The 25934-nt window shown below is 35.1% G+C and overlaps 3 protein-coding genes across 4 annotated transcripts; 1 reads left to right on the forward strand and 2 right to left on the reverse strand.

Moving 5' to 3' along the window:
• The first annotated feature begins 3346 nt into the window (after nt 1-3346).
• Nucleotides 3347-6925, forward strand: LOC125223476 (ribosomal RNA large subunit methyltransferase I). Of its 2 annotated transcripts, none has more exons than XM_048126647.1 (8): nt 3347-3516; nt 3860-4085; nt 4172-4306; nt 4889-5111; nt 5567-5753; nt 6056-6240; nt 6322-6459; nt 6610-6925. In XM_048126647.1, exons 1-8 carry the CDS (start codon nt 3420-3422, stop codon nt 6736-6738), a joined length of 1320 nt encoding a protein of 439 aa, XP_047982604.1. In that variant the 5' UTR covers nt 3347-3419; the 3' UTR covers nt 6739-6925. The 2 variants fall into 2 exon arrangements, with proteins under 2 accessions (XP_047982604.1, XP_047982613.1); XM_048126656.1 differs by having other exon boundaries at nt 3382-3516; nt 3846-4085.
• LOC125223489 (ALA-interacting subunit 1-like) lies at nt 6906-10936 on the reverse strand. The gene is made up of 8 exons (XM_048126668.1): nt 10483-10936; nt 9321-9379; nt 9157-9231; nt 8952-9065; nt 8794-8864; nt 7850-8147; nt 7376-7665; nt 6906-7177 (listed from the first exon to the last, which is right to left on the reverse strand). The coding sequence occupies exons 1-8, from the start codon at nt 10568-10570 to the stop codon at nt 7123-7125; spliced, it is 1050 nt and encodes a 349-aa protein (XP_047982625.1). The 5' UTR covers nt 10571-10936; the 3' UTR covers nt 6906-7122.
• A 5448-nt stretch (nt 10937-16384) lies between these two features.
• LOC125187729 lies at nt 16385-16985 on the reverse strand. Its single transcript, XM_048084359.1, has 2 exons — nt 16674-16985; nt 16385-16567 (listed from the first exon to the last, which is right to left on the reverse strand). The coding sequence occupies exons 1-2, from the start codon at nt 16983-16985 to the stop codon at nt 16385-16387; spliced, it is 495 nt and encodes a 164-aa protein (XP_047940316.1).
• Between the last annotated feature and the right edge of the window lie 8949 nt (nt 16986-25934).

Genomic DNA, 25934 nt, shown 5'->3' on the forward strand with positions numbered 1-25934 from the left:
TTTCAAAATCTCTACTTCAAGGATAGACGGAGTATATTTTTTGAAGTATCCTTGTATTGTATGAGTGCATATTTTAAGAGAAAAGTTTCAAAAAATTACTGTATTATGAAAAATTTGACGTGTGTATATTATAAGAATGATAAAAAAAAGTGACTAATGGAATTCACACACACTATTGGCTCATGAAAAAAAGTACTTCATGTAACGTGATTTTATCAACTTTATAAATTAAAATGTATAAATTCCTTATTATGAAGCTATTTGTGTATTTAAACTAGTGCATTAATTTAACTTTAAAATGGAGTATATAATTAATAATTCTATGCACAAGTACTGGTTACTTCCACTCCAAATTGTCTATCTAAAAGCTCTCTGCTTTAAAACAATCTACTTAAATGCCATTGTATACTTAAATGTATATTTGTTTCAAGGAATCATATTGGCAACCGGTCTCACCAAATGTATTAATTAAGGAGTTAAATAACAAGAGTAGGTGGTGTTACTAATTGCGAGATTTCGGAAAAAGGGATTAATTTCGCTGACCTTTCGAAATTAAGGATTCAATTCGCTGACCTTTAGGAATATAAGATCAAGGCATACGAATTTTTCAGAATAAGGGTTTTTTGCCTTTTTCTTGTTTTTCTCTTATTTTTTCTTATTATTTCCTTCACAATATTTATGAAGTGACTAAACTACCCATTTAAAATTTTAACTCCGATTCTGATACCAACAACATAGGAAAAATTAGAATTTCAACTTTCAGCCGACAGAGAAGAAAGCATAAAATTGAAATAAGTATGTATCAAATAAAAGTGTGAAAAAGAAAGCGAATGATACAGGAGTCGAGATAGGAAGAAATTTCTGGTGATGACTTTACAGAAATTGAGATGGCTATAGAAATAGGAAATACTATTATACTATGCAGTTAATGGAGCTTCGTGATTTATATTCCATGCGGCTGATGTGCTTGAAGATAAGGTTTTGAGAGTTATATTATGCAGTTAATGTGTTTGTATGAACAGAAATAGCTTGAATTAATATTGAGACAACACAGAACTTTTGTTGTTTATGTTTCGTTCGCCTAACCTATTTGGGTAAATGCCTTAACGATGATTGTGGTGTTTGAAAGATGCACAGAAACTCAGCCTGAAATGTAATCAAATATTTATCGGAAAGCAGAGACCGCAGAAAACTTTCCACAACATCGACTTACATATAAAGTAGGTATTATACCGGAGGCTTGTATTCAATAGGACGAGAATAGAGAGCACTACAGAGCCTCTCACGTAGATCCCTTCCACCTTCAAGTCCCCGCACACTTTGTGAAGCTTGTTCGATACTCTTTCTTTGGAGTTAAAATTTTAAGTGGGTAGTTTAGTCGCTTCATAAATATTGTGAAGGAAATAATAAGAAAAAATAAAAGAAAAACAAGAAAAAGGCAAAAAACCCTTATTCTGAAAAATTCGCATGTCTCGATCCCATATTCCGAAAGGTCAGCGAATTGAATCCTTAATTTCGAAAAGTCAGCGAAATTAATCCTTTTTTTCCGAAATCTCTCGTTACGAATTAGGGCGACCATAATTCACAGTCTTATTGTCTTATTAAATGGGAAGCATTTGCTCTTTAGCAAAAAGATTTTATATAGTACTTACTTCCTACGTCTCAATCTAGGTGATACATTTATTTTCACATATATTTTATGAAAATAATATAAATAGTTAAGTGGAAGAAAAATAAAAATAAAAATAAAAGAGAAATTAATAATGTAAAGTGTTAGGACAAAGGTAGTATAATTCTACGAATTAAGTGTAGAAAAAATAAAATGTAAAAATTATAATAATATAAATGACTTCAAAAGTGATTGCTTTTATGGCTGAAGAGCATCATTATTATAATGAAATTTAGTGGAAGCCGGAAATATTGGAACTAAATTGTAGTATAAAAACTATTTTTATAGCTTACTATATAATAGTATTGCATTTATCTTTTAAAATAAGAATTTTGAAGGATAAGACATAATTGATAAAGTAAAAAAAATTTAAAAAAATTTAGGTGCCGTTTGATAAGAATAGAATAGATAACTCATCTATCTTAGAGTTATATGATAAAAAATAGATTACCGCCTATAGGTGTTCTTATTGTGTTTTATTTGTTTATCTTCCCTCTCAAACTATCTTTTAGTGAATAATGATTCTCACCTATTTAAAGAGAAAATACCTAATTAAGGAGACCAAAATACCTAAAAGAGAAAATACATACTCCCTCTACCGCGATTATAGTTTCGATTCATTTGTGTTTTGGAGTTTCGGTTTATTTTTACAATAAATAATAGTAGGTCGCAGATTCCATTAATCCATTTCATTATCATAAAACTAATATAGTATAAACATGAGATTCACATTTCAGTATCTTTTTTCCACCCACATTTTTCTATATTTCTTAAAACTGGTGTTGAACACAACCGAGACTCCTAATCGCGGGCGTACGAATACTTGTTGTGCAAGTGAAATAATAACTTATAGTATTTATCCTCAAAAAATCTTACTAAAGAATGAATGTTATTACTTATAAGGAGTAGTTATTTTATAAATACAAAACAGAAATCATATTATGAAAATTAAGTCATCTGTAAGTAGCAAACTATATCCAAAATTTGATTATTAATAAGGTCATATTAAAATTACTCATACGTTAAGCTATATGATTTCAAGAAAACCAATGTTGGTTTATAAGAGTGGATGCTATTATTATTATCAGTATATTATCTATCGATATTACAAACAATTAATTATAGGGAAATTGGTCCCTAATATCATGAAAATTCCAAAAATTTAGATTTTTTCCACAAACTTTAAAATTGACATATAATATTATAAACTTTATCCGAATTTGTTATTTCTCACAAACGAAAAAAATTCCAGCTATATTAATGGATTGGAGAATAAATGTTGGAGAGCGTACTTCAAGAAAAACTATCCTCAAATATTGAAGAACTTGAAGCTCTTGAAGTTGATGTCGAGAAATTCGGAAAAAAATTCGTATTATGATATTATTTGCCATAACGACGGTGGAAAATAATAAATTCGGATAAAGTTTGTGATATTATTTGCTAATTTTAAAGTTCGTAGAAAAACCCTATAACATTTTAAAATTCCATAATATTAGAGGCAAATATCATATAATTATATTATCAAGAATATGAGACTACGCTTACATCCAAACAAAATTAAAGTTTGGTTGGGCGTAACAGATCACAATTAAAGTATTAATCCGGCCCAATAAAAGATGGCCCAATTCTAAAAAAAAAAAAGAGGAGGAATGTTAAAAAAAAAGAATGAATATGGCAGTAGCATAAACCTTGGATGAAGAAGCAGAGCATCACATGCCATTATCCTCTTTGAGCATTCCAAACTAGAAAAATGGTGATGGGGTGTCGCTTCTTCATGTCATCAACTCTCTCTCTCGCTTCCACCGCCACCTCCACCCTCCAGGAATTCGCCTCCAATCACTCCAAAGGTAGTTTCTTTTGTTTTTTCAGCTCTTGATTTAACTCTTCAATTTCTATCTCGCTATTCTATTGCTGCTGATTGTAAAGCTGATTTTTTGGGCGTGTTTGTCTTCAATTTGTATTCCGTTGCCGTCTCATTGCAAAAATCTGATGGATTAATTTGAAAACCAGCTTTGTCACTAATAGATAAATTGCTTTTGTTTTACATCTCCACTTGTTGGCCTTCTATTTTAGGAAATTTCAGTTTTTGCAATGGCTAATTGACAGATGACAGTAGTTGAGCTTTGTATGAGTAAGCCTTTCATCAATAACTGCTTGTTTTTCATTCGTTTAAAAGGAGTTAATTGATAGGCGTTGCGAAGGTTGTGCTGAAAAAGGGGAAGACTCAGCTGTTTAAAGATGGTAGCCCTATGGTATATAGCGGTGCTGTCGATAGGATAGTTGGTCGACCGCCCCCTTCAACAGGTGACATTGTCCTCGTCACTGATGGAACTGAGAAACCAATCGGTTGGGGTTTATACAACTCAGTTTCGATGTTTTGTGTGCGCCTCATGCAGCTGGAAGATGAAGCAGCCAAGTATTTGTTCTGATTGATTCTTGTTAGTCTTTGGTTTGTTTCCCTAATCAACGAGGCTCACTGTGTCAATGTTGGTAATGCTGCAGAGATCCATCTTGTGTGCTGAACGTGGACAGATTGCTTGAGAGTAGAATCAGTTCGGCTGTTGAGTTAAGAAGGCAGCTTCGGCTTCCTTCTTCTCAGACAAATGCGTATCGTCTTGTTAACAGCGAAGGAGATAGGTATTACTTCCCTGTTTTTTGTTATTTATCTAGTTGTAGTAGTATAATCTATGATTAACATTAACGGATATCATCAGTGCTCACCTTTATGAAAATGAGTACAAAGTTATGCAGGTTGTGGAATTAGAACAATTATTAGGCACTTAACCTGTTTTCGTCTATCAGCCACCATGGTGTGTAGTTGTGCCTGTTGTTTTACCTCCAGAGCTTAGGACTGCAGTATGCCAGCACAACTCCAATCGTGGGTGTTTTCGACCAATCAATGCTTAAGCTAAAAGAATTCATGTACTAGTGACTGAATACACTTTTCTAGATGTAATGCTCATGTTATATTGTTGCACTCTTCCAAACATTTCCCGATAAAACATTGTAGTATTGTACCAAATTATAAGCACTCACAATATATCCTTAGTATCCACTTCCTTAGCATGTTACAGAGTCTTAATCCAATGATTCACTGATTTGTAGTCAGTTGGATGTTTTTGTGTATCATCTTAATTATAAGTGAATATGTAGAATAGTATGCCATGCCACAAACTATAGAGACACTCCACTGTTAAAGCTGATGCATTCAAAATGCAGGTTGTCCGGCCTTATCGTTGATATTTTTGGAGATGAAGCAGTGGTTGCGTCATCGGCTGCGTGGGTTGAAAAGTACAATCAACAGATAAAAGACTGTATCAGCAAAACAAACCATGTCAACCATATAACCTGGAGACCATCCATTGATATTTTGAAGGAGGAAGGCTTGGATCTGTCTCATTCACGAGGTGTGGATTTATCACACTCTCCAAGAATGGTAGAGGTAACCTTGATTAGACAGAAACATTTCTAGAAGACTGAATCAGCTAAGAAATAGCATATATTGGCTGAAACCAACTTCATATAACTTGGCTTTGAATCATGCATCAGATGTAGTGCAATATCTGTGCACATAGCTTACATATGATTTATATAACAAAGCCGCAAATTGCAACATCCCTTTCTGTTTCCCTCTCAATGTTTATTTATACTCCCTCCGTCCCATTAAATATGCAAAGTTTGTTTTTCGGCACTGGATTTTATGTAGTGTTGTTTTGTGAGTTAATGAAGAGAGAGGAAAGTAAGAGAGAAGAAAAAGTAGAGAGAGTATTGTTTCCATTTTTGGAAACGTTTTATTTTTAATGGGACAGACCAAAAAGGAAAATGTTTCATTTCTAATGGGACAGAGGGAGTATTTTGTTTGCCCCTTTTTTTCTCATATGTGTGAGGTTGGAACAGGCTTTGGAGAATGGCATTTACTATTTAGTTTCCTTGGAGGGGCAAAAAACTGGCTTCTATGCCGATCAGCGTGAAAATCGCCAGTATATATCGTCAATCTCTAAGGGTCAGAAAGTACTTGATGTATGCTGTTATACTGGAGGATTTGCCTTAAATGCAGCGCGTGGTGGTGCGCTCAGCGTGACTGGTACATTCATGTCTTTTGCTTCTTCTGTTATTCCTCTAAAGTCTAAACATGTAACGATAGGGACTGGCTCGGTACCAGAGTTGATGAACGAAAATCATGCAAATGACAAGAGGATATAATTGTTAAGGCATTACGAGTCGAATCAATGAGGAAAAGTTAGGAAGGTGAACTTTGAATAAATAAAGAAATGATGTAACTGTGAATCACTTTAATCAAAATATTCCCTGACATTGATAATGCCCAAGGTGTCTTCACAAAGATCGCTTTATCGTCTTAGTCTAATTTCCTTTTTCCCTTGGAAGGTGTGGATTCATCTTCTCCAGCTCTGGAGATTGCCCGGGAGAATGTTGTTCTCAACAACCTCGACCCTAGAGTGATATCATTTCGAAAGGAAGATGCTACACATTTTATGAAGACAGCAATAGCTAATGGTGATTCTTGGGATATTGTTATTCTGGATCCACCAAAACTAGCTCCCAGCAGAAAGGTACTCTTCCTTGCTTGGGTTGCTCTCTGCAGTGTGTATCTTGATTGTCTTTTGGTTCTGACTGATTCTGTGCTTGTTTAGGCATTGCAAAATGCATCTGGCATGTATAGGAATTTAAATTCCTTGGCTATGCAATTAACAAGAAAAGGCGGACTTCTAATGACCTGCTCGTGTTCTGGTGCTATGACCCAAAGTGGGACATTCCTGCGTGTTCTACAGGCAAGTCTCATCTCTTCCTCTCTCGAATGCACTCCGATATTTCAGACTATCCGAATTTCGTACTTACAAAACTAAAGATGGTCACTGATACTACATCAAAACTCCTACATGCCCAAACTGTGTTGATATGGTTACTGTACATTGGTTCAGGGTGCCGCATCCATGGCTGGTAGGAAGATCACAGTGATACGTCAAGCAGGAGCCGGCTGTGATCATCCCGTCGATCCGTCATATCCAGAAGGGGAATACCTCTCAAACGTTTTACTAAGAGTCCAATGATAATTCTAAACCTTCATTTTTTCTTTTGGGATTAGGGAACACTAACGCCCCTAAATGAGTTCAGTAGATGTAAATTTGTAACTTCAAGCATGTTAGATCCATTTATATTGATTTATATAGGGCGTGATTTTGCTGTAAACTGTTGCAATATTAATAGATGTAAAACATATGCAAATCTTGCAGTTGATAATCGATAAATAGAATCAGTTAGATTTACAGCTCTAGGCATATTGAGATCACTAGCATAAATTCAACTCATACAACATAATGTGCACCAAATGTTCAAAAAGCTCTTCATCGAGGTTTATACACACATCATCCCCACCGTCAGATGTCCAAGAAAGGGTTTATCAGATTTTGATCGCAAACGTAAGCTATATAGCACTAGTGACCGCTTGGGTTCCGGTTCCATGACAAATATGAAGGATCTCCAAGTTGCCTGAAACATAAAGAAAGCTTATATTCAGTGTAACACTAACAATACCTGCTAAATCCAATGTTAATCTTCGATGCAAAAATGACCAGACTAGTAGTAACCAAGAATTACGAACCACATTGATCGATTCCTTAAAATGAAATATAGTAAATAACATAATCACACCTTTTGTACGATTATCAGAGATGGGGCAGATCATACCTTGGTTTAATTAGATAAATAAGTAGGAAAACCAAGGCCAGGAAGAAGCATAGTCCGCCAACAGTGAGATATGCAATACCCACAAAATCATTCTTCCCTCCTAGCCAGCTTGTGGTAGAAAGAACTAGTTTCTTCTTGCCGCTGAAACTGTAAGTATTGTAATTGTTCTCCAATGTCACGTTTATGACGTCATCACGTTGAAGATCAACTTCTATCTTCCCATACAATTTCCTGAAAGTGGGAAGTGCAGCAGTTCGCATCCAAACAATGAGGTCCTCCTGCTCACTCAACTGTTACACCATTCACAAGAGAGATCAGTCAATCTTTAAAGCAATAGACGAGAGTATATGACGAATGATTATATAATTCCAAGAAAGATGGATGTGATATTTTCTCAACAGAACCAAATTGCAGGAACCATTTTTTGGTGTATGCATGGAAGTTACGTGCTAATGTACAAGGCTAGAAGCTTACTGGCACGTCTGGCTTAAGAGTGGCTCCACCTTTCAGGGTTCCATTCTGAAAATTTCTCGGGAATACGTTTTTACCAAATTTGTGTTCCCTATCACTCTTCCACGAGATATCTCTCTTGTTCACATTAAGTTGTTGGTTATTGCGAGTAAAGCCATAAGTATCATTAAACAGACTCCATGCTATAAGACCACAAGGAACAATAGGCCCACTAGCTGTATTGTCCTCAGGCTTACAGGGACTTGTATCCTGCAGACTTCCATTATTCCTCAGCTGCTGATCACTTCGGCTCTTCACATATCTATCAATAATTCATAGAGGCATTATTTATAGGAATCACAGGATACGGTAAGGACAAAAGGCAAGTATATATCAAATTACAGGAACACATGGGGATAACAGAGACCAAGCATCATGTTTTGTACTCCATCATATTACAAAAACAGAAGTACTAAAATTTAAAGGCAGTTTGACTGGTGTATAATCTGGTGTTTTAAACAGCTTATGAAGTTATCAAGAGCTTTATTCTCTTAAAATTTGTGTGGTAACTTTTGATATTGAAATGGGCTTTATATGCCTCAAAATAAGGTTATAGAATGCGTGCTTTATATTTGTTTATATGAGTTACTCTCTCCATCCCACAGGAGTGGGCGCAATTTGCAATTTTTCTTCATCCCACAAGAGTATGCTCATTCCTTTTTCGGAAACTACCTCTTAAATTTTAGTAATTCATCTTTTCAACTTGTTTACAACAACAAAAGGTGGACCCTTTCTCCACTTACATACATACCCCTACAAAAAACTTTGGACCCTTTCTCCACTCAAAACTACTACTCCCTAACTTTATTCTCAAACCCTTGCCCATAAAAGATTCCAAAAAACCTTTTGCAATGGGAATGGCAAGTGTAGCCACAATATTGGCACTATAGGGATAACACACTACATACCTCCGATGGTTTTGATAGAAATTGTCAAGCTGGTAATATACATAAATCGGCTGCTTCATATTCTTTGGAACCTGAAATAAAAATTGATTCAATAGTCAAACCATGATATTTTGGGTGTTACGTACAGAAAAACTATTCATGCTGAAGAGCGGACTCACCCTGAGAGTTCTTTGGCAGGTTTTGTTTTGATTGCTCTGAATAAATCCAACCTTGTCATTTCTCAAAGCTTCAGGAATACAATCCGTCTCATACCGATCAACAATTTCTACCACCTACCAAACATAAGGAATTTTGTCAGTAAAACCATATTGAGAGGAGCTGATGGGCAATATAAAAATAAATTACTGTGAATTTGAAGCATACATCTCGAGAGGCAAAGAGGGAGACGACACCAATGGGAATAAAGATAACACTAACAAGCAAGAATGTTCCGATCACCTGCACCCAGGAGTAAGGCTATTATTAGAAAAACTATTCAATTAATGCAGACTATATAAAAAGAACGTACATAAAACATAAATATTTACCCATTTAGGAGTAAGTATCGGCTTACAAGCAGGAAGTTCCTGTTGAGTAAACCTCGAATCTGAAGAAAACAATTGTCAGAAAAAAAACCCCACTCAAAGTTCCAAACTAACACTCGTTAAGCATCCCAAGATAGTTGTAACTTGTAAGAACTGGCTCTACACATTTGGAGAGGCTCAAATAAAAATGACTGAGAGTAAAAATACATGAATATCGACACATCTTCAATGAACACGAAAAACTCATAAACATGAGGTAAATCAGGATTCAGTGGATATTGAAATCAAAGCCTTCAGTAGTGTTTCTCACTGTAACGATAAAGAGGGGATAAAGTATAAACCATAAAGAAAGAGAACTAAACCCATTATCCATGCCATACTCGACCTGGCAATCATTATCTAATCCTCTCTGTAAAGAAATTCAATTGGTTGATGGGATCATCTAGACGCAACTAGTTTTAGGATTTTTCTATGGGGAAAAAAAAAAAAAGAATGTTATTACCAAATATACATAATTGTACCACAAACTTTATAGTTAATGAAAACTTCATCCATTCGCTTCTTCTACAACTTGAAATTTTTAGGAACAATTAGCTATGTGCATCACAGATATAACCTTTTGATTCCATCTAAACTTGCTAAAAGGATCTGGAACTATGTATTTTGGGGTGAGGTGAGAATCCTTACAACTAGATTGACTAGGAAACTAAAACGCAGACCGAAGCATCCATTGCCATCTGTATGTGCATATATATCTTTACTCAGCCCTTCTTCAGAAAATAAGCTCAAAAGGAGAAGATAATAACAATGTATCTGAACAGAATGATTTCTGTTGTATTTCGATATCACGCTCAGATCATAATCAGCTATTTATTGACCAAAACTCTCGGCCTTCCAAAATCATCCTTGAAGTTTAACATATCTTGTTACAAACTAACCCTAAAAAGACTTCCATCAATTCGGAGATTCGCTAATTCAGAACCCATCCATCCTCTCTTCAAATTCTCTTCAAATTCACCAAATCAAAGCCCAAATCTTAAAACATATAAACCCTATCCATCTTACACATTCCAAACAACCAATAAACAGAACAAGTCAACACACATTATCTCTTTATTTTCTCATGATCAATTCAAAAATAACAGGGTGTGGGTAAGGAATTTACACTTGGGGCGCTTGGAATTCCTTCTAGGCGCAGTCGAATCGGCCGATCCAGCTCCTGCGGCGCTGGATGATGGAGTTCCCGAGTTCATCACTTGGCAATAGTCGTGTCTATGAATGCCGACAGATTAAGCCGGATAGCAGATTTGAAGAAACAAAGGGCAAATCGGAAAGTAGAGGAAAGAATTATTGAATCAAAGAAGCGATGATAATTAAAGAGGGTTTGGAGATCATGGAGAGGGCGAGATCTTCGTTGGAATCCGGCCAATTAATAGAACAAGGTTGCTTCTTTGACTTTGAAATATCTTTCCATTGTAATTATCGGAGATTGAAATATGGAAAAGATTAAGAATTACAGAAGGAAAATTAAGCCAAAACGTGTTTACTTCTCTCTCTAGAAGCATTCAGATGAAGACTACTGGTTTTAGAGTGAGAAAGCGGTGATTGAATTCGTCGATAATGAAAAATAGTATTGAAATAATTAGTCAAATATGACCTTCCATAGACCTGGATACACGCTTAATTGTTTCCATTCTTCCAATTGAATTCTACTTAATTGAATAATCAAATGTGAATATGGAAATAATTTAATAATTTTTATCACACTATTGTTAATTACTATAAAAAAAGTGTGTTATATTTGAAACATACTCTAAAAATAAAAAATAAAGTTGATATCTAATGATCAAGTCAAAATTGGCATTGTTGCGGGGGAGTTGATTTTTATCATAATTATTTTCATTCTTTTCTCTCGTGTTAAAATTTACAACAAATACTAGTACTATGTAGCCTAAGATTGCATATTTAGGATGATAATTAAGCGCAATTTAATTGGTAAAATGTTTCTTTTCTAATTAATATTCTCTTCGTCTGCGAATAAGAGTCCCGTTTTTCTATTTTGGTCCGACCGCAAATAGGAGTCCCAGTTCATAATTACCATAAATAGTAAAAAGGCCTCACATTCCACCTACCCATTCCACCCACATATCATTTAAAACTAATATATATATAAGTGAGACTTACATTCCACTAACTTTCTTCCACTCACTTTTCTTTAACATTTATTAAAATCCGTATCGTAATGAAATGAAACTCTTATTCACGGACGGAGGGAGTAGAACAGGAATTCGTCATCGTAAGTTGCATAATATTTGTTGGGAGTGGGTAGGTGTAGGTTTGCATATTAGGTTTTCACTTTTTTTAAGAGAATTTATCGTGTGAAGGTAGAAGACTAGTGTTGCACGTATGGACGGATAGGGTAACATTTACTTGTCATGCAGTAATTTGTCAAATTTTATTAGACAAATAAATATAATAGTCTGGCCTGGATACCTTAAGGTTCGAAACACGTCAATTATAGTAACAATTCCCAATATTTCAATAAAAGTCTAAAAATGATCAATACGTCTGATGTTCAATTGATAAGGTGAAATTTTTGTAAGGTGGAATCATAGTTAGATTAGCGTGGAGCCTCTGCTGTGGCAAAGATTTGCAGTGTTTAAAACGCAAACAATTTGGAAAATTAGCTAAAAAGTATTACTTCTAAAATATAATTTAATAAAGTTATCTCCTAAAATTAGCTAAATCAAACGCACAGAAACAAGAAACAAAAATTAAAAACGCAAAGAAAAGGAAGAGAAAAGAAAATGACAGAAATATACTCCATAAAACATACCTGCTGCTTCGTTTAATTCCAAATTGAGTGCATTTTAAGAGCATCTCCAATGCTAAATAGGCCAGCAATAGGCTAGCCATTCTCTCTCCCTGTCACGTCAGCAGCACTAAAAATCTACCTGTCACATCAGATTTAGGCCAGCCGCAATAAAAATTATTCAAAATATACTACATTTACGAAATTAAATTTACGATACATATACGGAAAAATTAATCCATTCTATTCAAAAAAAGTACAAAGATTTTAAAAAAAAAGTACATGGTTTTTTTTTAAAAAAAAGGGCTTCCACACACGAGCCCCGCCACGCTCTACTCCTCATCGCCGTCGCGCCGTCCTCGCCGTCCTCGCCGCCGCCACCCGTGGTATCTGAGCCCACGTCGGAACTGTTGGAACATATATACTAAAAAGCATTTTTCAAGTTTTTGAATTTGATAAATTGCTTGTATATTGTAAACACTCTTCATTTAATGAGAATAATAAATGTTTTCTTCACACTGTGTATTTTACTTTAATGGGTATTGACCGTATTTAATTATATATTAAATTATATAATTAAAGCGCCGGAAAGTAAAATCAGTCTAAGTCTTCTACATTGAAGGTTGGGTCGTGGAACAGGTCATCACAGTAGGTGGCCCAACCGGTACCTTGTAGAAGTAAAACTTTTTCACAAACCTAGATAGGCTTTGGCTACCTATCGTGAAAGGTTGCAGTGTCCATCCGAAAAGTCGTCTTTACCTTGAGAATGACTAGTGACACTGGTGTGGTATAGCATTGAATGGATCTAAAGTATAGACACGTCTTTGTTGCTATCTACTGTAAGACGATGTCTTGGAGATTTAATATTTCCTAATCTTTGTAATAATATAGGACACACGTTATTTAATCATACGCTGCTTTGACTTATCAATAGGTGCGGGTTTTTCGTAACCCAATATTCCTGATATCTTGGATAGTAGTAATTAATAACTAGAATGGTGTCAGTTTATTATTACATTGAATCGTGTGCCTGCGCGGTTTGACTATATCCCCAAGAGGTGTTCGAGAGAAGTTCTATTATTCGGAAACCCGGCCGGTTTGGATTTAATCCAAGAATAAATAGAAAAGGAAAAGTATATTTTTAATATACATCTCGTACTAGACAAACTCTTGGAAATAAAGATATTAATTAATTTAAAGTCTATAGCAGACTACAAATTAATTAATGGATATAGAAAGTCTTAGACACGGGAAATAATATATTAAAGAGGTTAACCCGGATTGCTTGTAATCACGGATTGGATGGGCGGTCAATATTTCTTCTATAGTGGCACAAGAAATATTCCATTGGCCTTATATTAAATTATGGGTTATAATTTAATTAGTAAAGAAGGTCCAATTGGGGAGGCCCAATCCAAGCCCCATAGATCCCTAACCTAGCCCATCATAAACTCTATAAATAAGAATGTAAGGAGGAGACACATAGGTTATCACAAACCCTAGCCTCCACACTTGGCTTTCTTGTCTTCTCCTTCAAGATTCTTATAATTTCTAAGAGATTCCTCCCACAAGGAATTTAGATCTATAGAGTTAAGGGTCATAGGTTAGAAGATCTTTGGTCTTGCGTTCACAATCAAGCTTCAAGATCTACACGTGGAGAAGTAGCAAGCCACTTCGATTCTTTGGAGAATCATTGTTGTAAGTATTCAACAACATAATTTAAATTAAATTATGTGATTAATTGCGCAATTATATGTTTCTACATGTTCAAGCATGAAATTGAATCGACCCACATAATCACCTAAATAGATTCTTTTGTGGATTTATTTAATTTGCATTTTCCGCTGCGATTATCCCCAACAGGAACCCCCTAGCCGTGCCCTCGCGACATCCAAATCAACCCGCATGCTCTCGAGCATTGAGTGAAGAAATATCTTCTCCGTGGGGTCAGTGGCGGTCCTCCAATCTTGGAAGACCTTGTACATCTGAGCCCGCGTTTGGTTACGCGAATGGAGAGTGTACTCGAGTGGGGCGGGTGGGAGGGCGGAGGACTGGACCTCGCGGGGCGATAGGGGGGATCCGCCCCTCGCAGCCCGTTGCGCCCGCTTCTGTCCAACCGGGCGGGGGCGACCAGCAAATGAAGGAGGGGATGGAAACTCCTCAGCATCCGGGGGGAGGTCGTGGGATCCGCCGCTGCTGCCGCTGTAGTCGCCGGTATAGTTCGAGTCTCTGCTTCTTCGGCCACCCGGCATCGCACCCCGCACGGAACTTCTCGGAGTCCTTCGGCAACAAAAAACACTCCCAAAAGTGGAACTCCTTGTACGTCCCCGCCAAGGGGAACTGACTCTCGGCTATCCTCCGGGCGTCCTCCTCATTCTGCCCACTAGTGAGCCGACGGAGGGCGTTGGCGTACAACGCCGGCGGCCGACCGCGGCCACGATGCGCTCCCACCCCTTCCGGACCTCCTCCCCGCTGAAGTCCTTCCCATGCGGGCAATGCCTCCTGTAGGCAGCTCTAATCTTCGCCCATATGTTGACGACCCGCTGGTTGTTCGCAACCGGCGGATCGTCGCACACCTGCAACCACCCCCCCACCCCGGCGTACTCATCCTCCGTCCACTTCCTCCCGCAATAAAAATAATATTTACGGAATTAAACACAAAATACGGAATTAAATTTACGACATATATACGGAAAAATTAGTTAATTTTATTTAAATAAAAAAAGTACATTAATTAAAAATCAAAAAAATTATATAATAAAAAAAATCTGGGCTTCCACACACGAGCCACCGACCCACTCTACTCTTCACTAATTTATTAAAAAAATACATTAAAAAATGTTAGTATGCCTTGAATCCATTATAGTTTGCCGCTAGCCGAACGGGGGTCTCGTTGTGTGCCTATTTAAAAATTACATAATTAAAAAAAATGCATAAAAAAATACATTAAAAAAAATACATCAAAAATTTAAAAAAAAAAACGAAAATTAGCGCTGGCCGATCGGCACGCTACAATGGCGGCCAGCGCCCTCAAATCGGCTAGCCCACGCCGATTTTCTCGCCGATTCGGCGCTGACCGATTCCAATAGTTCGGCTAGCCGACCGGCTAGCGACGTGAATTGGCTAGCCGTGGGCTAGCCGCTATTGTGGATGCTCTAAGCACAACAAATCCTAATGTGGTCATTGGCATAGCAGGTGATCAATACCCATAGTTTAAGTTATCACCCCCTATCAAACATGGCTTGATTATGAAAGTATTTTCGTGCCACAATAAGGTGGAATAACAATTGGGGAGCACTGGGCACATCCTTAATTAGAGTCACAATATACATTCAATCTCGTGTTGTCACGAAAAATGCAATAACTAAAATTCAATATACATTTGTGAAGTTGTAGATGCATTTCCGCAAATTGCATTTTAGTTATAGACAACTTGCATTTTATATAGTTATATTTTGCATTTTAACATAAATTGTCTACATTGCGAAATGAGCTACATATAAATGCAATTCATCCATTTATAAAATGCAAATTAAACAGTCTACATCTAAAATGCAAAACTCAATAATAAAAAATGCAATCTGCCGAAATTCATCTACAACTTCTACAAATGTATATTGCATTTTAGTGTTTACAATATCATGTTTCGTGCCACGTGGCAGCACGAGATTGGATATACGTTGTAACTTTAAAATTAGTTTTTAAGCACATCCGTGGGTTATATGGTCTATATTTTTAGATCATCTCCAACTATACACTAAATCTCATATTGTTGAAAACTCTATAATCATACTGCAAACACAAACTTATTTTTGCATTTTTATATAGAACAACACCAAATATGGATGTGTAGTGTAGGTACGACAAAAATTTAACTATAAAGACCTACTAAAAAGTGATGTACTAAAATTTAAGTTTGGTGTAAATAAGTGGATTATAATTACTTTTAAATATGACATAGTACAAATTATGGATTTGAAGAGTTACCTTATACATGAATTCGGAGATACATTAGGGCATCCACAATGGCGCGGACTATATGACGCCCTAAGCTTTGCCCTATGCACCGCTACATCAGCATTTTATCATTCGCCCCTTCCACCTGTAATAGGGCGGATATAGCCCGCCCTAAGCCCCGCCTTAAGCATTTTATTTTATTTTTTTAATATTTAAACACTTCAAAAATTGGAGAAAACGACTTCATTCCATTGAAAATTCAAATTTTACATTACGAAATAAAAAAAACTGCAAATTCTTAATGGCCGTTACGCTTCCAAACTTCTTCAATCATGTCGTTCATGAGCGCCGCATGGTCTTGTTGGCTGCGCATTGAGATCTGTCTCTCTAGAACCTCGAGCGACAGGCGGGGTTGTCGTGCTGGAGCTAGATCCACCTTCATCATCGACCCAATCGGTGATATGTCCAGCTTCTTGTTCGACTATCATGTTATGCATGATGATGCATGCATACATGACATCGGCGATGACTTCCTTGAACCAGAAACGCGTCGGACCTTTCACTATTGCCTACCGCAATTGGAGCACACCAAAAGCCCGCTCCACATCCTTCCGCGCAGACTCCTGCTTTGCCGCAAACAAGACTCTCCTGTCACCCATTGGGCAGCTGATCGTCTTCACAAAAACAAGCCACCTTGTGTATATGCCATCGGCCAAATAGTACCCCATATGATATTGGCAGCCTTTGGCAGTGAACTTGATGGCCAAGCCGCGACTCCTGCATTGATCGGCGAAGAGGGTGGACGAGTTGAGGACGTTGATGTCGTTGTTCGACCCGGCTACACCGAAGTATGCATGCCAGATCCAGAGGCGGTGGTCAGCGACGGCTTTGAGGATCATTGTCGGGTGGCTGCCCTTGTAGCCACTAATAAATTGGCCTCTCTACGCCGTCGGACAATTCTTCCACCGCTAGTGCATACAGTCAATGCTCCCTAGTATTCCAGGGAAGTCGTGCACCGTCTCGTGCATCCTCATCAGGCTCTGGCAATCATCAGCAGTCGAGCGTAATAAATATGTGTTGCCAAAAGCCTCCACAAGTCCCCTACAAAAATTCTTCAGACAATCGCGGCCGGTTGTCTCCCCGACGTGAAGGTACTCGTCGAATATATCCGTTGTGGTGCCGTAGGCCAACTGCCAAATCGCAACCATGCACTCCTGCATTGGCGTAAGTCCGGGGATCTGCCGATGCCGTCTACCCGATATTGGAAGTATTCATCACGTCCCTCCAACGTCCGGACATTGTGGAGAAAAAGATCTCGCCGCATTCTAAAACGGCGATGAAAAACCATCGGGCCCCATTGTGGTTTCTCGGCAAAATAGTCTGCGAACAGACGTTGGTGAGCTATGTCGTGCTCGCGGGGGACAAACGTCTGACGTCGAATCGGCCGAGGGACCCGCGCTGCCGCCGCCTGCTCCGCCGCTGCACGCTCCATTTGTGCCAAGCATTCTGCCGCGACATCATTAACGCAATCGAATAAGGCCCGAGTAATGCCTTCCGATGTACTCCATTCGTCGCCGTTGGGATTCATTTTTGTAGTGATAAAACTGGAAAGTGAGGGATGAGAGAGATGAGGGAGAAAAATTGGGAGATAGGAAATTGGAAGATGAGAAATGGTAGACAATTGAGGTGTTTAAATAGAAAAAAGAAATTTGAAAAAAAAATAACGAAAACGCGTTCTATCATCCGCGTCGCCCACAGTGACGGACGGTGCGACGGACGAAGGGGCGGAGGACGCGCGTCGTCCGTGGACGATGGATCGGGCGCGGGCGATGGAGAAGCCATCGTCCACGATGCCACAGTCCGTCGCATCGTCCGCCACATTGTGGATGGCCTTATACATGAATTTGACTGAAGCTTGGAGCAAGGCAACCGCTGCTGAAAGGAGTTGTGTGCAATGCTCCTACTGTTTCATTGTTAGAGAGATGAACTCTTCAACAAGGAAAGGAAAAATCAGCAAAAACAGAGTCCTTAAAATCAATCATCAAGTTTTGAAGGAATGATTTTGAATAGAAAATTAAGCCCATTATTGCATGATTTTGAATGAGAATTGCTCATTGGAGGTTGATTAACTCATGTTTATTTTTTTATAAGAGGAATATCCACATATTGTTGTCGAAATGGTTCATGGATTGAGATTATATGTGTATTCAGAAAAGATCAGTGTTTCTGCTTCAACCTTATTCATTTACTCCTACGCTATTCATATACTAACAAAAGGAAAAAATGAGATGATTTTAACAAGTAGTATTTTTAAGCAGCACAATAAAACTAAGTATATAAGATGCACCTCTTTATTTTTGAATTTTGTGTACTATTCCCAGGAGACAATTACTTTTTTCTTGCACCCTTGTTTGATCTCAAGAATTGTTTATGGCAAAGTTCACATCTCTCTCATTTTTTTGTGATGATTGGATCCACATTTGATGAGTAGTTCCCGGGCTAAGATGATTGAATTTGTTTGGGGAAATGTGATGATGTTAAAATTGGAAAAGTTCAGTTGCCCAATTCAACTTGTTTGTATGTATTCACAATTGAATTAGAGACCCACTTGCCCAATTCAAGTTGTTTGTATGTATTCACATTCGAATTAGAGAAGTTTTGTTTTCATTTCATCCCTCTTCCTTTACTTAATTGGGTTGGGAGTAATAGAAAAGATATCTTGAAAATGCAAATGGATCCATCTTCACGTTTTTGGGCTTTTGAGATAAAAAGAAAGGAAGGAAGAGCTTCCAAACAAGATGGTCCTCCACGAATCTGATTCCTCAATCCCAATTCACTTATCCTATTTAATTTTATTCCACACCAAATATATATTTAAATATCAAAAGGCTGTAGTTTTAGATTTTGAAATTCACTCTGTTTCACCTATAAAGGGTAATTAGTCTAATTAGCATCAGTTTTATCACAGTCGATCACGTGGGTTAATGACAAGAACATAGTCATTAACACATTAAATTCGATTTAATTTGGTGCCGTCTATTAGATTTCGTGGGAGTTCATTTATTGATTTAATTATGTCGAAATTAGAATGAACTGAGGGATATTATTCATTGTAGGTAAAAAATTATTTTAGAAACTAAAAAGTGATGGGTTTGAATGTAAACAACATATATTGACTAACCAGCATAGAAAATTGAATAGAGGAATTTGAAAAGAATGCTATGAAAGGATCCTTCACGAGCATGAGTATTGATAAAATGCAAACCTATATATTGTGCAAACTCAAAACTCCTCAACACAGTTTCAACACAGTTTCAATACAATATCAACAGAGTGTAAAATTTCAAGATTTTAATGTCAACACAGTATCAACACAATATCAACACAACATCAATCATTGACTACTATTGAAATTTTGTTGACATTTTCATGTTGATGTTTTTTTGTGATCTGTTGACATTTTTCAATGGTCCAGATCATAGTTTTGAGTTTGTACAATATTTAGAGCTTTCATTTGATTGCATTCCTCACGAGCATTGTCGTCTTCGAGTTTTAATTTTTAAAGTTGAGTCAGCGAGACCTATATATATATATAAAGAGATATTGTCATATTTCTTATTATTTTTAAAAATTATAAATTTTAAGATTGATGCAAATTCTTCGGGCAGATCTAATTGCTAGTATATTTTATTTTATTAGGCATATACTGGAGTAATATTTAACATCGAATTTAAGAATTAGGATATCAAAACGAAATAATTACATATATAATCTAGGCTAAGCCCACATGGATTTTGCAGTTAGCCACATCAAATCAAAATGTCCTATAATTTATTTCGTCGATTGAAAAAAATGCTCATTTTCAAAAGTTTGTGATTTTAAAACTACATTGAAAGTTCATGATAAATATTAGAATCAGTCTAAAATTAAGAAACTTTAAAACCAACATCTATGAATAAATTAGTACTCCCTCCGTCCGCGAATAGGAGTCCCGTTTTTCCATTTTAGTCCGTCCGCGAATAAGAGTTCCGATTCATTTTTACCATAAATGGTAATAGGGTCCCACCTTCCACTAACTCATTTCACTCACATTTCATTTTAAAACTAATATATACAAGTGGGACCCCTATTCTACTTACTTTTTTTCACCCACTTTTCTTAACATTTCTTAAAACTCGTACCGCTCACGAATGAGATGACAGACGGAGGGAGTACAATCTAGAATCGGTGCTTCTAGTTGGTGTTGATCAAAATTTGTGGGAACACAACACCCAAAAGCAGCCAGGCGAAATTTAGATGGGTAAATGGTAATCATCAATAATTATATAATTATTGAAAATAATTTGTTGACAGTGTGTCTTTATTATAAGTAATCAATATTTTTATAGGTATAAGAAAGCAATTTAAAGAGGGAATGGTGGTACGTAAAAAAAAAGTTTGAAATCGTGGAAGTATAAGGTCCCACCAATTCACCTCAAAGGAATATATTCATTTTTTTGGAATAAATTCGAAAAGAATATTAAGATGCTTAAAATTTAAGCAAACATCCCTCATATCCAATTCCATTCGCTTTTGAATTAATTTATGGCTTAAAAATATAAACGAACTACTAAAAGTTAAACCTCAACTTTTAGTGCCATATGCTTTAGTAATGGGACAGCCTACGTGATACTCTAAATTAATTTTCCATTAATCATTATATAATCATTGTAATTAACTACTAACAGCGCGCACCATTTTTCATCACATTATTTACACACCTCTTCAGGCTTACTCTGTACTTCTTCTTTTTTTTTCTGTGATTTTTTTTTGCTAAATGTAGGATGTTACTATTTTTTTATAAAAAAATTAAGTACTACTATGTATTTTATAATTTGTTTTGTCTTGAATTTATTTTTTTACTATTTAATCTCATTTTAGTTGATATCAATAACTAAAATCAAAATATAGAAATAATCCTGACGTGGAAATGAAATGACTATGAGATAGGCTCTAAAATCAAAATATAGAAATAATCCTGACGTGGAAATGAAATAACTATGAGATAGGCTCTGAAATAGTCCATTCCAGTGCAGATAGATAGACCCTAGGATAAAATACTGACATAATAAGAGAAAATAGAGGTATATCTTGAGATAGGTCCGGGTCTATCCACCATGAATGCTCTCACATAGAATTAATAGAATTATTGAATTGGTGCATCACTATAAATTTTGAACTTCCTAAATTGATTTGAATTGGAGCTTTGGAGTTTGTTTATAATAAATGCATGTTTCAGGTCTTATCGCTTGAGTTAGACCAAGAGAATAAGGGTCTCTAATTATTTTTCTTTCCCGAATTAATATATACTTAAAATTGATTAATATAGGAGAAAGGAAGCATTTTCCTTTGGAGAGCATACTTCTTCCATCGTCAAAATCGTAACGTGTCTTTTCGCAGTAACAGGGTAATTAGCGCGCTATTGTTATACTAGAGCTATGATCAACTGTTAATTATCTCTTAGTTGCTAAATATAATTAATTTAAGATCACAGAAGTTTAGATATTTAGCTAATGATTTATAATATGTTGTCATGTGTATTTTATTTTTTATTTTTTATATTAAAAAAATAAGAATAACTACCAAATTTAGGGTTTTTGATCTCACTCTCGATATAGTGCATTAAAAATATCAACTCAATGCCTTAAATATGTCAACACAATTTAATATTGATATTATACACATATTATAATATCTATGTTTGACATTATCTGCTTGTCGAAAAATACTAAAACTCGTGTTTTTTTTTCAAAATTTGACATCGAAACATATGCATTTGAGATCTCGTTAGAATCCTTATAAAATGATCTTTAGTTTGAAAGATGTTGTGATGATTTAAATTGAGATATTTGTTACATTTAAAGTTTTGAGATATTTTTTAAAAATTAGTTATAATTTTTTTTTGATAATTGATACTAATATCCCTAACTTATAATTTTTTGCACGCTGCATAGATACTCGTTGCTAAATGCTCTTGTACCTTGATTTAATGATCAAATGCTTATCAATTAGTTGTAGTTGGCAATATAACACACCTTGTTATACTATGTATATATCTTAAGTGGGCAATATACATGAATATCTTTTTCGTATAGTCGAAGTTTCGCGTTACCTTTTATTTTACACGTTTAATTTGATTATAATACATTAAAAATTGTTATTGACATGATTGCTTTGTAAATTACATAAAACTAAAATTTCAATTAGTTATTTATGTATATAAATTTATAGAGAAAATCAACAAATTGAGATTTAATTTTGAAATAATTAATAATGTCGGCAATAATTTTTAATATATTAAATAAAAATATATATATCAAAATAAATAGTGTTAACATTTGAAAACAATGCTCACAAAATGATGCTCGTGTAATATATGGAGCCATTAGCATAAACTTTCTTTCTATCTATATATATAAAATAAAAAACCAGGTTTGTGTTAAAATGACAACACCTCTTAAAGTGGTATTGTGACACGACGTATCCAGCAATATTATAAACGCTACACAGCAATAGTATAAACGCTAGACAACAAACTATAGATTGTTGTCTAGCGTATTGGATATTGCTGGCCGAGAAAAAATTGCTGTAAATTGTTGTGTAGCGTATTGGATATTACTGGCTGAGAAAATTTACCCTTGAACATTTTTTTTTGTCACATGGCAGCTGATTATTCGTCCACGTGTACAAATAATTAGCTAGGAATTGTGGTATGGTGTTACTTTAAGAGGTGTTGTCATTTCAACGCACCCCTAAAAAACCAACCATAAAATTGTTTTCCTCCAAAAGCTTTTTGTAAATTTGGCAAATAAATTAGTACTACTTATTAAAACAATTAATTATATTCACAATATGTTATGAATGTAGACATAAACATATGAGTATTATCACTGCCAGAATATAGTACCAATGACTGGAATTGAGGAATGAGGATTTTAAGGTTACACAATATCAAATAGATCATCTTTGTATAATAAAAACACATAATTAAATCCACTATTACATTCAGATGGATATAACTAAAATTTTTCATATCGTTATATACTTACGAACAAAAAATAGATTATCATTTAATACTCCCTCCGTCCTAAAAAATATGCACTTTGGATTCAACATGATTTTTAACGTAAAATTGGTAATGTAAGAAAGAGGTAGAGAGAAAAGTAATTAAAGTATTGCTAGTGGAAAATGGGTCCCACCTCAATAGAGAGAAATTTTTTCAAAATTAGAAAGTGCATATTCTTGTGGAGCGGACTAAAATGAAAAGAGTACATATTCTTGTGGGACGGAAGGAGTATGAATTTAAAAATCATAATATAATTTTAATAAAAGTGCAATTTCAATTGATTATGATATTTTTCCTGATTTAATACATATACAACTAATAACTACTTCTTCCGCCCATTCAAGGTGTCCATATTCTCGAGTGACACGAGATTTTTTAGCAATAGTTGCTAGGTGAAGTAAGTAGACAAAAAAAAAGGTGAAATAAGTGCTTTTGGAAAAAAAAAATTTGTCCTAGCAGTTAGAAGCTTAGACATTATTATATGAGGTGCTGAGTTCGAGCCCTTAGAACTATGACCTAGAGCGAATTGAGAGCAAACCTTACTGAATTGAGAGCGGATTGAGAGCGATTTGAGCATAAGGTTTAGAACCATGACCTTACATCTCAACTCAGAGATGTACTATAACTTTTCTTCAAAAGATGTACTCCCTCCGTCCCACAAAAGATGTCACACTTTTCTTTTTAGTTTGTCCCATAAAAGATGTCACATTTCCCTTTTTGGAAAAAATTCTCTCTCACATGAATATAAAAATTAAATTTTCTCTCTCCGTTTAACACACAAAACAAAACCTCCTAAAATCCCGTGTCATTCCACAAGTGTGACATCTTTTGTGGAACGGATGGAGTACTGCTTTATTTTTCTTAACCATACAAGCTATATAAGGAGTAAACCTGTACACATTTTTTTTAAGTTTTGAATCATTTTATAATAGATGTATATAACTTTCATTTGTTTTAAACATTAAAAATATGCATAGAGTCTATAATTTTTCTTTGCACATATGTCTATATATAGATAGTATTGGAATATAAGAGATTTGTGGGAAGATTAATACAGTTTAAATAAAATATTAAAGAGAACAATGAAGTTGAGCGTATGAAAAAATTTAGAAGATTTAGTGATTGACAAAACACTACACTTTTCAACTAGTGCAAAAACATACCCACTCATATAAATATAGGAATTCTTAATATATTCTATAATAGATTTGTGTTAAAATGACAACCCCTCTTAAAGTGACACCGTGACACCACTTATATAACAATATTATAAATGTTACACAACAATGTTACAAACACTACACAACAATCTATAGATTGATGTATAGTGTGTCGGATATTACTGGACAAGAAAAATTGCTATATAAAGAGCAACAAATTGTTGGCCGTCTTTTTCAGATTTTTTTTGCCACGTGGCAACTTATTATTCGTCCACGTGTACAAATGATTGGCTAGGAATGGTGATATGGCGTTATTTTAAGGGATGGTGGCACCCAACATGCCCCTTCTATTATATTCTAATCTAATTTTTTTATATAAAAATCTAAAACATATTTTATAGAATTTTACATCGCAATTGTATTTAGATAAAACTCTAGCGGATCTCTACGACATAATGTCTGGATATTTTTAGTACTATAAAAATTAATTTTATTTTTTTATATATTCCAACCGGCCAGGAGAACTGCAAGAGTTTATTTTTACCGCAAGTTCGTGAATGCTATTTTTTATTATTGTATTGGAGGAGTATATAATTTGCTGAACTCAAAATAATGAATTTGCTTTGGGTTGAATCTTGGAGGTTTTTATTCACAAACTTATGACAAGCCTCATAATAACTCCATAGATTAACTAATAACACTAATGAAGAAAAATGTTATGCTATATACATTATTAAATGTGAGCACCACTCAAGTTTCGTTCATACTTTTTTTCTAAAACTCATTTAGTTTGATTTTGATAATTTTTTTTTAAAAAAACTATTGACATCATTAGTTTTACACTTTTCATAAAATCAAGAGTGAACTTCAAAAATGGTCCCTGGACTATGAGTTTATCTCAAAAATGGTCCCTGGACTTTAAAAATATCACCAGTAGTCCCTGGACTAAAGGTTAATATCAAAAACGATATTTTGAGACGAAAATGCCCTTTTGAGGGGTTTTGGGGTTTTGGGCAATTTGGTCTTTTTACACTTTTAATATTTTAAATCTGATATTATTTTAGTTATGTACTAAATCTGATATTATTTCAAAATTATCATTCTTCTTCCCTTTTGTCATCCTTCACTTAGTTTCTTTATTTCAATATTAGATTTAATTTTACAAAATTAAATTTTAAATTTCAGTTTTTAAATATCAATAAATTTTTTTAATAACAAAAATTATTAGTCATAATCAATATTTGATAGTGTCTAATATTTAATCAATAAGATATAACAACGTCTTAGTTTTAATCAATATTTAATAGCTTTAATCATAAATAGACAATATAACACGATTTATTCTGAAATAAATATGCGTCTAATGTAAGACTAATATAATTTTCGTTTGTTAATTTGAAAACAATCAATCAAAATGACTAGAAAATTTCAACAAAAATACTCCTATACAAAATTTTTAGTCGACTCCTATACAAGCAATTATAACAACCGAACGAAGGCTAAATAGAATAGCTCTTATTTTTCCATCACGATTAATATTATTTTTCTGTACTTCTTCAATTCAGCTTAATATTATATTAAAT

Source organism: Salvia hispanica, chromosome 1, assembly GCF_023119035.1.
Source record: "Salvia hispanica cultivar TCC Black 2014 chromosome 1, UniMelb_Shisp_WGS_1.0, whole genome shotgun sequence".
Taxonomy (NCBI): domain Eukaryota; kingdom Viridiplantae; phylum Streptophyta; class Magnoliopsida; order Lamiales; family Lamiaceae; genus Salvia; species Salvia hispanica.